Source organism: Miscanthus floridulus, chromosome 10 (assembly GCF_019320115.1).
Source record: "Miscanthus floridulus cultivar M001 chromosome 10, ASM1932011v1, whole genome shotgun sequence".
Classification (NCBI taxonomy): Eukaryota; Viridiplantae; Streptophyta; class Magnoliopsida; order Poales; family Poaceae; genus Miscanthus; species Miscanthus floridulus.
In genome coordinates, this window is record NC_089589.1 from 84,045,955 (window position 1) to 84,056,222 (window position 10,268).

The 10,268-nt window shown below is 46.3% G+C and overlaps 2 protein-coding genes across 3 annotated transcripts; one reads left to right on the forward strand and one right to left on the reverse strand.

Moving 5' to 3' along the window:
• The first annotated feature begins 227 nt into the window (after positions 1-227).
• On the forward strand, positions 228-4,896 carry LOC136484991 (two pore potassium channel b-like). 2 transcript variants are annotated; one of them, XM_066481945.1, is made up of 2 exons: positions 228-376; positions 3,390-4,896. In XM_066481945.1, the coding sequence occupies exon 2, from the start codon at positions 3,417-3,419 to the stop codon at positions 4,488-4,490; it is 1,074 nt and encodes a 357-aa protein (XP_066338042.1). In that variant the 5' UTR covers positions 228-376; positions 3,390-3,416; the 3' UTR covers positions 4,491-4,896. The 2 variants fall into 2 exon arrangements, with proteins under 2 accessions (XP_066338042.1, XP_066338041.1); XM_066481944.1 differs by lacking the exon at positions 228-376 and adding an exon at positions 2,429-3,285.
• On the reverse strand, positions 4,817-9,643 carry LOC136488970 (uncharacterized). The gene is made up of 2 exons (XM_066485735.1): positions 9,245-9,643; positions 4,817-5,434 (listed from the first exon to the last, which is right to left on the reverse strand). The coding sequence occupies exons 1-2, from the start codon at positions 9,641-9,643 to the stop codon at positions 4,817-4,819; spliced, it is 1,017 nt and encodes a 338-aa protein (XP_066341832.1).
• Positions 9,644-10,268: the final 625 nt, after the last annotated feature.

Below are 10,268 nucleotides of genomic sequence, written 5' to 3' on the forward strand. Positions count from 1 at the left end.
ACGGCTCACCACGCGAAGGCGGTGGCGAGGGGGCTTGGTCAGGGGGCGGCCAACCCCTCACCGGCGCCTCTCTGCCACTCCTTCGACAGTCGGTGGCATGGGAGCATGCAGAGGCAGCGGAGGTCGGGGACGCGCCAAGAATAGCCACTGCACCGCCTCAACTCCTTGTATAAATAGAAAGGCACCCCCCTCCTCTACAACACACACCAACCTTAAGCTTCATCTTCACATATTTTCTAGTAGTGTCCCTCTAGGTGCTTCACACCTAGTTGTAATAGAGAAAAAGAGGAAGACAGGAGAGAAATAGAGCGAAGGAGGAGCCGGGTTTGTCGGGTCCTCCTCAACTTTGTACCTCTACGGAGCCGACTCGACTTGAGTAATATCCAAGTTTTCTTTTGGTATTTTCAAGCATACTACTTAACTAAGTTTAGTTGTTGCTTTGCTTACTTACGGGAACTCCGCTCGACCGAGTGCTCTAGTCTAAGAATTCGGGCTAGAGTAGTAATCGTTAGCGTAGATGTGGTGTCTAGGCTAGTGTTTACCTGAGTTTGTGCCCAATCCCAGGAATAGTTATGGTAGCCCCAGAGGTGACAGCTCTGACCAGGCCTTTGGAATCCACAACGTTCGGATTGGTGTTTTCGTAGAGCTTTTTGGCAGCCTGACCCCGATCACCCCTTCCCAGTCTTTTCGAGGATCGAAAAGGTATTGTTGCTCCAAAGTAAGTGAGTTTAGTAATTAAGCTTGAATCTTGGTTATCTAGTTATCTTGGGAGAACCTTAGAAAACCCCTCTCTTCCCACAAAAACACTTTATCCTTAGACGGCCTTGATCCTTTCTAGTACACTTCACATTCCCCGTGGAAATCGATACCTAGGAATACTCCAGGTGAAAGCTACAGCGGTATCCATGCGCTTGCGGATTTATCTGTTTGCGTTAACTAAAACCAACAGGTTTGCGTACGTGTGTTCATAGGGGGTGAGTGTGCGTGCGTGTTGAGCGTCTGCGTCTGTACTTATGTAATTCGAAAAAAAATCCTAGCACGTTTGTATGCTCTTAGACCTTTGCGGGACTATATATATATGAGAGTACCAATAATCATATTCAGAGAAATAAAGAATAGTCTTCATATCTCTTATGTCTATGTGTTCTATTCTCATCTACTATATGTTAATCATGAGAGACGGAGAGGAAAAGTCCTAACATGACAACTCATAATCAAAGGGTATTTTTCACCGAGGTGCTACACAAAGCATTTACCACAACTTACCAAGATTCTATTGTAACTAACTAGAAACCAATCAGCAAATCCTTGTTTCCCATATTGTTCAAAAATTAAATCTCAGTGCAAAATGTTTCTGTTTACTTAATTGTCTACCAGCACCGTATCAGAAAAAAAAACAATTATGGCTACACAGCTAGAGTTACATTATTATTCTTGCAACCGAGATATATAGTCCAGACCAAAATGTTGGAACCACACGCATCATTGGCGGTCACAACCACATGCATATTTCTATTGGTAGTGACCCGCTGCACTCATTCACCTGTTGGCTGTAGGTTTGTTGGAGGCCGAAATGTTTTGATTTCCTTATAACTTAGAAAAAGCCAAAAAGTACATAACAATGCTTTAGTTGTCCCTTATAAAAAAAGCTATTGTTTTCATGTGAAGCTCACAAGATACATAACAAAAGACAAAGGATATCCGAGTCTTTTTGCCACAAAAATCAGACAACAAAAAAGCACGTCCACGCATGTACAATTAACTTGTGACAACGGACAATGACAATGAAAAATAACAGGTTTCATTGAGCCGTTAAGAAAGACCCGACCGTCTCAAAAACCAACGGTAAGATGTGACAGGGCGAGATCGTGAGTTTTATCCTCTGCATGTTAAGTCTTCTGCATGTTAATCGATGTTAAATGAGGTAGTTAGCTTAGAATGCTCGCCTCTCCATGTTAAGTCCTCTGCATCAAAAAATGTATGACCTTCTAATTTAACTGCATCTATTGATGTAGCATTAGGCGGCACTTAGTCGTGCTCGCCTCCGTTAATCAATAGCCGGCCCTATCTTCCAAAATCGTTTTTGTGACAGTGGATCCTGCTTTACTTATGTTTCTTTGCAGTTCCTGTTCCGCTGTGCGAGGAAGCTTGAGCTTTACGTCGGTTACATATCTCGCCGTTTCTATTTGAGTCCCTTCCTTGTCCTCGCACCATTCTAGATGTACAAATGTCTAAGTCCACCCAACCAATAGGATATGTACTCTTATTTTATTAAAGTAGTTCTGTTGTTTATTTCACGCTTTCCAAATTACGTATCCAAAAGAATTCAAACGATTAAATTTGGGATCACTTTAAATTCTGTTGATCGAGCTGCACCTTATTTTTTTTCGAACTATATAGTACAACGCAGAAACTCACAACGCACACACACTTACCCCTATGAACGTAGCACGCAAAAGCTACCCCTACGAGATCCTCAAGGTTGATGAAATCACCAAAGGTATTACACATTACAACACAGAAACTCAACGCACGCGCATTTACCCCTATGAACGTAGGCACACAAAACCTACCCTTATGAGATCCTCATGGTTGACGAAGTCACCAGATGCGTCTCGCTGTCGATGGAAACGTCACCTATACCACTGAAAGCACAGCGCCGTTAAATTCTTGAAAATTCGCTCGCACATGGGTTGAACTCAGGACAGGAAGTGCTACTGAGACTCTCGTAACCACTGGACTATAGACTCTTTCGCGATCCTGCACCTTATTTGAATTAGAAACCTTGATAACAAATCCCTCTCTCTTATTGTCCGCAAATTATATCTCAATTCTCAATGCATAATGTCTCCTTCTAATTAATTGCTACTGTCACCATCCTAGAAAAAATAATACAATTGTGGCGCCTACACCGTTAGAAGTGCACTATTTTTGGTACCGAGATAGGCAGACCAAAATGTTGGAACCATACGCATCATTGGCAGTCACAACCACATGCAATGCAGTTGGCACATCATATTTCTATTGACAGTGACTGTAGGCAGAAAGTACAAAACAATGCTTTAGTTGTCTCTTATATTAAAAAAAGCTTTAGTTTTCTTGTGAAGCTCACAAGATACATAACGTTAAGACAAAGAATATCCGATTCTTTTGCCCCAAAAAACTTGACAACAAAAATGCACGTCCACACATGAATAGTTAACTTGTGACACCAGACAATGACAAGGAAAAAGAACAGGTTGCATTGAGCCGTTCAGAAGGATCCGACCGTCTCAAAAACCAACGGTAAGATGGGACAGGGAGAGATCGACAGTTTTTTCCATTGCTGCAAGCTTGCAACTCTGAAGTTTCAGGCAAATTCTTCACCCCATCTCGCCTCTCCTTTCCAGCAACGTAGCCTATAGACCTAGAGAGTAATGGCGGAGAACGGCGTTCAGCAACACCTGTTACATGACGGCGACCGTTCTAAGATGCCGCCGCCGGGAAGGGCGAGAAGGTTCCGGCGCTGCCAGACGGCGCCGTCTCACAACGCCGAGCAAGGATCCATTCTCCTTTGGCAGAACATGAGTCGGAAGGGCGCCAGCGGCACCTTGCCGCCGGTGCCGCCCAATGGGATGATCAACGGTGCGCGGCCGAGGTTCTGGCTCGTGGGCATCCTCCTGCTCGCCTACCTCCTCGCCGGGACCGCCGCGTTCTACCTCGCCATGGACGACATGTCCGGTGACCGCAGCGGCAACCGCGCGCTGGACGTGCTCTACTTCTGCGTGGTCACAATGACCACCGTCGGGTACGGCGACATCGTCCCGTCCAGCGACGTCGCCAAGCTGCTTGCCTGCGTCTTCGCCTTTGCCGGCGTGGCCCTGGTCGGAGCCTTCCTTAGCAAGGCCGCCGACTACCTTGTCGAGAAGCAGGAGGCGCTCGTCTTCCGCGCGGTGCACCTTAACCACGCCGACGACCCCAAGTCGCTGCGGGACATGGAGGCCAACAAGGTCCGCTACAAGCTCTACACCGCCACCGGCCTCCTTGCCGTAGTCCTCGCGTCCGGGATGGCGTTCCTGATGAAGGTCGAAGGGATGCGCCTCGTGGACGCGTTCTACTGTGTGTGCGCGACGGTAACCACGCTTGGGTACGGCGACCGCAGCTTCTCGTCGACGGCCGGGCGCGCGTTCGCAGCTGCGTGGATCACCGTGAGCACGTTGGTGGTGGCGCTGTTCTTCCTGTACGCGGCGGAGCTGGCCGCGGAGCGGCGGCAGAGGGAGCTGGCGCATTGGGTGCTCACTCGGCGGACTACCAGCATGGACCTCGAGGCGGCGGACCTCGACGGCGACCACAGGGTCAGCGCCGCAGAGTTTGCGCTGTACAAGCTCAAGGAGCTGGGGAAGATCAGCCAGGAGGAGATCGCAGAGTTCCTGGAGGAGTTCGACGAGCTCGACGTCGACCACTCTGGCACCCTCTCGTCGCACGACCTGGCCGTCGCACAGCCCGGATAGACCGGCAATCACCGGGAGACGGGAGCCACTGACACGCAGCAGGGTTCTGTGGCCAGGTGCGCTCCTTCCGCAGGTTAAGCTCTGCGCTCAGCTTTCAGATGGGCTGCCATTTTTTAGGCTCTGTGCTCAGCTCTGTAACACTTTTTAGCTAAGATAAAGACAGCACTGGTGAATTTGGTACAGGCAAATTTGGATCAACACAAAACAAGAAAAGAAGGCCCATGGACAAATGTCTAAACCCGGCCGGAAGGTGCACAACATGATTGCGTAAATAAAAGACAGTAGAAAACGAAGGAGGCCATGTCGTATGCATTTTGATCTTGTTCCTAGAATAGCCCGTAAATGCGTATGTTCACCTCCGAGTGCCCAATCCCAGTGGCCTCACACTCATCTTGTGTTGGTGTGGGCGGTGTAGTAGGTCCTGGCGGCGGCTTGATCGAAGCTTGAACCTTGCTGTCCTTGTCCTTGTCGATGGGGAACAGGCCAGCGTGTTCCACAGTCAGCCACACGACGGTTGTGAGCTCGCCCCCATTGCTGAGGTGTTTGGCATGGGACTCTCGACTGCACCGGTAGCTTGAGCAGAGCAGCATCTCGACCCACACGTTGAAGATGGCTTGCAAGAAGTCCAATCCCGGAGTCTCAGTCTCCTCCATGCGGAGAAGTTCATCTGCAAGTTTACTCCCGAGAGGAATGTAACTTTTAATGCTGCCTGTATTCATCAGATGTTGCTGATTGGCTGTTTTGGCACTTGAGGGGACCCCGTTGGCGTTGGGTTCACCTTCATCTTCTAGAGCTGCATCGACGATGGAGTAATCTCCGCACAAGATGCGTGCGAGCGTTTCCTCTCCTTGTGACAGCCTAGATGAGCAATGACCTATGCTCTGCTTTCTTTTTTTGAAGAGGTTTGCCTCTAGAGCATCAATGGCTCCTTTATAACCCTCATTCTAAAAGTTGATGGACCAACCAGAATCAGTGAATATAGACCCATCTCCCTACTCAACTCCTCAGTAAAGATCACCACTAAGCTGCTGGCTAACAGACTTCAGCCCTGGATTACTAAGTTAGTCCATGTCAATCAATATGGCTTCATCAAGTCTAGATCTATTCAGGACTGTCTGGCTTGGTCCTTTGAATATCTACACATTTACCACTCTTCAAGAAAGGAGCTTATAATCTTGAAGCTAGACTTTGAAAAAGCATTTGACAAAATTGAACATGAGGCTATGTTACAAATTATGATGAAGAAAGGTTTTGGAGAAAAATGGCTGGCTTGGTTGAAGCTTATCTTTTCTTCTGACACCTCTTCTGTTCTACTAAATGGTACTCCTAGTAAGGTCTTCCATTGCAAAAGAGGTGTTAGACAGGGGGATCCCTTATCCTCTCTTCTGTTTGTCCTTGCTGCAGATTTACTGCAATCAGTTCTCAACAGGGCAAAGGAACAAGGGTTGCTCAATCTCCCAATCCCTCTTCAGTATACTAATGACTTCCCAAACCTTCAGTATGCTGATGACACTCTTATTATTATGGAAGGGTGTGCTAGGCAATTGTTTGTGATGAAAGCTCTTCTAAACACTTTTGCTGATTCTACTGGTCTGAAGGTGAATTTCTTCAAGTCAATGCAAGTTCCAATTAATATCTCTGAGGAAAGACTTCAACACCTTGCTGCCACCTTTGGCTGCTCCACTGGTAGTCTACAATTCACCTACCTGGGGCTTCCATTGGGTACTACTAAACCAAGAGCTGAGGACTTCTTGCCTTTGGTGACTAGATGTGAAAGGAGGTTGGTCAGCGCCTCTCTTTTTCTCTCTCAAGCTGGGAAGATCCAGATGACTAATTCAGTCTTCACATCCCTTTTCTATGTTCTTCATGAGCACTTTCCACCTTCATTCCACTGTCAGGGAGCAAATTGACAAATATAGAAAGCACTATCTTTGGAGAGGGGCTGAAGAAAACAACAGAATCAATGCCAAGGCTGCTTGGCCCATGGTGCCCAAGTCAAAAGAAGGTGGACTTGGGGTGCTGGACCTCAAAACCCAAAATGAGGCCCTGCTCCTAAAAAACTTTCACAAATTTTTCAACAGAGCAGACATCCCCTAGGTGCGTCTTATCCGGGAGGAATATTATAGTAATGGTAGGCTCCCTAATCATGTCAAGAAAGGGTCATTCTGGTGGAAAGATGCTTGAAATTGTTAGATAAGTTTAAAGACATTGCCTCAGTTTCAGTGGCAGATGGTGCTTCTTGCCTTCTCTGGAATGATTGCTGGATGGGTCAACCTCTAAGATTAACCTTTTCTGAATTGTTCTCTTTTGCCAAGAAGCCTCTCCTTTCTCTCCAATGTGCAGCCTCAGTTAGTAACACCTCCAGCCTGTTCAACCTTCCTCTTTCAACACAGGCCTTTGCACAATTTCAGCAGATTGAAATCATCCTGCAAAACCTTCAGCTGTCTGATGGTGTTGACACCTGGATGAATATTTGGGGCAGCTCCATTTTCACCTCCAAGAAGGCTTACTGTCAGCTACGTGGAAGAAGTTGGTCACACCCAATTTATAAATGGATTTGGAAATTCTCTTGCCAGCATAATCACAAGGTCTTCTTCTGGTTGCTCACTCATGACAGACTGAGCACCAGTAACATTTTGAGGAGGAAGCACATGCATCTTCCTTCTCACAATTGTGTGCTTTGTTCTTCGAATTCTGAGGAAACTATTCAGCATCTTTTTTTGGAATGTAAAATGGCTAAAGCCTGCTGAAATCTTATTGGCATCACAGTTAATTTAGCACTGGACCCTTTGCAGATCTTCGAGAGTTTCAGAATGCAGCTAAATGTCAGCTTTTTTATGGAAATCATCATCATTATGAGTTGGAGTATCTGGACTATTAGGAAAGATGTCATTTTCAGAATACTCCCTGCTGTCGTTCAAAGGGCTTCAGATTTTTTCAGGCACACTTTTGGCTTGCTCCTATGGAGGGCTAAAAAGAAATACTTTCTTTCAAATGAATTATGGCTAGAGCACTCTCTGTGGTTGTTTTAATTTTCTTTGTTTCTTTTTTTGTTTCCTGAACTTCGGTCTGCCTGCGGTCTTTCTTGTAACTTCTTGAAAAACTTTTGCTTTTTTGTAACCTTCTTGGTTACTCTAATAAATTTCCAGGATGGACTACCACTACCGGAAACCGACACTTTGCCGAGTGCCAGAAGCTTTGCCGAGTGTATTTTATCGGGCACTCGGCAAAGACGGCTTTGCCGAGTGTTTTTTTCGGCACTCGGCAAAGATGGCTTTGCCGAGTGTTTTTTTTTGGCACTCAGCAAAATGTGTCTTTGCCGAGTGCCTTTTTTTGGCACTCGGCAAAGAGGCATTTTGCTGAGTGCCATTTTTTGGCACTCAGCAAAATGCGTCTTTGCCGAGTGCCTTTTTTTGGCACTCGGCAAAGAGGTATTTTGCCGTGTGTATTTTTTTTGGCCCTTGGCAAATTATTTTTTCAAAGCAATTTTTGAGGTCCGAAATGAATTCAAATGAAAGACTTTTCAACTACAAAGTTGCATAACTTCTCAAGATCTACAAAGTTTATTTTGGTCATTTCTTCATTTGACAAAACGACAATAACGTTGTTCATAAAATCTACATCTCTCTCATATGTCTCATATTAGTTTCATGAAAGTTGAAGAGGGATATATAAGATTTGTGAATAATGTTACTACCACTATGTCGGATGAACAAATGACCAAAATAAACTTTGTAGATCTTGAGAAGTTATGAAATTTTGTAGTTGGCAATATTTTGATTTGAAATCATCTTGTCATGCAAAAACGGCGTTTGAATTTGAAAATTTTAAAATTTGAATTTTTTAAAAGACCTCGGATGGAAAAACTTCCTAAACGAAAATTGTAGATCTCCAAAAGTTATGAAACTATGTAGTTGACAACTTTTTGATTTGAAATCATCTTATCATGCAAAACTACGTTTGAATCTCTGAAATTTAAAATTCGAATTTTTCAAACGACATCGTATGAAAAAACTTCCTAAATGAAAATTGTAGATCTCAAAAGGTTATAAAACTTTATAGTTGACCACTTTTTGATTTGAATTCGTTTAGGGCCCCAAATAAGTAATTTACTCTCAGTTTAGTATAATATATGAGGATAGATAACGGAATCTAGACACAAGTGACAGTGTAGTGCAGTGATACAGCAGCAGACATGCGAGGGAGAGGTCTTGAGTTCGAATCCCGCCGGCCACGTTAGCCACGAATTTAGCGCAAAAAATGCACCGACTTAGATGAAGACGGGCGGGCGCTAGTTGTTGGCGGCTTCCCCCGAAAAAAAATTTTGAAAAATTTTTGCTATTATTTTTGGGTTTTTTTTGCATTTTCATTTTGCCGAGCGCTTTTCCGGCACTCAGCAAAGGCTTTGCCGAGTGCCCGACAAAAAACACTCGGCAAAAGCTTCTTTGCTGATTAATTCTTTGCCGAGTGCCCTTTGCCGAGTGCGACACTCGGCAAAGCCTTTGTCGAGTGTATTTCGGGCTTTGCCGAGTGCCGCAGACACTCGGCAAAGTGCCAGTTTCCCGTAGTGTACCCGAGTCCCTCCTGTTCCCTCAAAAAAAAAAAGATGAGCAAGGATGACCATGCCACCTTAACAATCTCTTGAGCAAACCTAGGAAGATGATGTCCCAGAGGCTACGCCGAGGTCTTGATCTGCACCGCCTACTCCGGTTCCGGTAGTCACTCGATAATCGGAATAAATCCTGGCAAGTCACTTTGTACAAGCTGCGAAGAGCAAGGCCGGGAAGCATGTCAGGGCGAAATGCGAGGAGGAACATCATGTAGCTTGACAGTGTCCCGATTGCCTTCACGTATGGCATTGCAGATTCAGCCTTGGCTTTGTTGGACTTGAAGAGGAAAACATGGGTGGCAATATGCCAGGTGAGGATGCCCTCTTGGAGTTCGTCGCCAAGACTCCAGCGGATATCCATGCGTCTTAGCCCCTCTAGCGCCGCTTCTCCCCTCTGCGTCCTGAACCTGTCCAGTTTGGCCATCGAATCTTTCACAATTTCTTGATCGACCTTTTCGTCCTTGTGTTTCTTGCGTTGTTGATCCAGCAACGTCTCCTTTGTACCCTTGATATCTTCCAGCATCTCCTTTACACGCTCGAACATCAGCCTCTTGACACATTCTGGAATCTCAATTGTCCGTTAGTGACGGAATTTGGTCCACCAGTCCTCGTCCTCGACGCCGAACATCTTGGCCAGCATGCTGCATAGGTCGTCTGGATCGTCGCGGGTGCTGCAGAAGCGCAGCAGGTTGAACTGCCCCATGCTGCCTGACCACCTCCTGTATCCTCCTTTCAGCCTTAAAGCAAAAATAATGAGGCTGCCAAGGGATGCGAGCGCACTGTGAAGCCGATGCCATCGTCTCGTGCACAAGACTGCATGGCGGAGCCAGCTCCATCGACGCTTGCTGCAGCGCAAGGCGGATGCAGCCCATGATGAGCCCAGCGCCCTGAACAGCGACGCCGTCTCCAGGAGTAAGGTGGCGCCCAGCAAAACACCGAGGCCTTGGTGTAGAGGACGTCGTACATCAGGGAGAGCTGCATCTCGACCACCTTGCACATGTCTTTCCATCCACGGTCAAGCAGAGATAACGACGTGCCTTCTTGGGCAGCGGGGTCTTCTTTCACATCCGAAGCATCAACCATGGCATGCACGCAAATGTTCTCTAACAGGGAGTGAGCATACAACAGGGCCTCTGCTTCTTCCTGCAGGTACTCCGACTCCGACCCGG

Excerpts from the sequence above, each read along its gene's own strand:
- LOC136484991 (XM_066481945.1), top strand. The coding sequence starts at position 3,417 with ATGGCGGAGAACGGCGTTCAGCAACACCTGTTACATGACGGCGACCGT.
- LOC136488970 (XM_066485735.1), bottom strand. The coding sequence starts at position 9,643 with ATGTTCGAGCGTGTAAAGGAGATGCTGGAAGATATCAAGGGTACAAAG. Across the intron at positions 5,435-9,244 it reads CTCTTCGCAGCTTGTACAAA|AATGAGGGTTATAAAGGAGC; the intron begins GTGACTTGCCAG and ends ATCAACTTTTAG.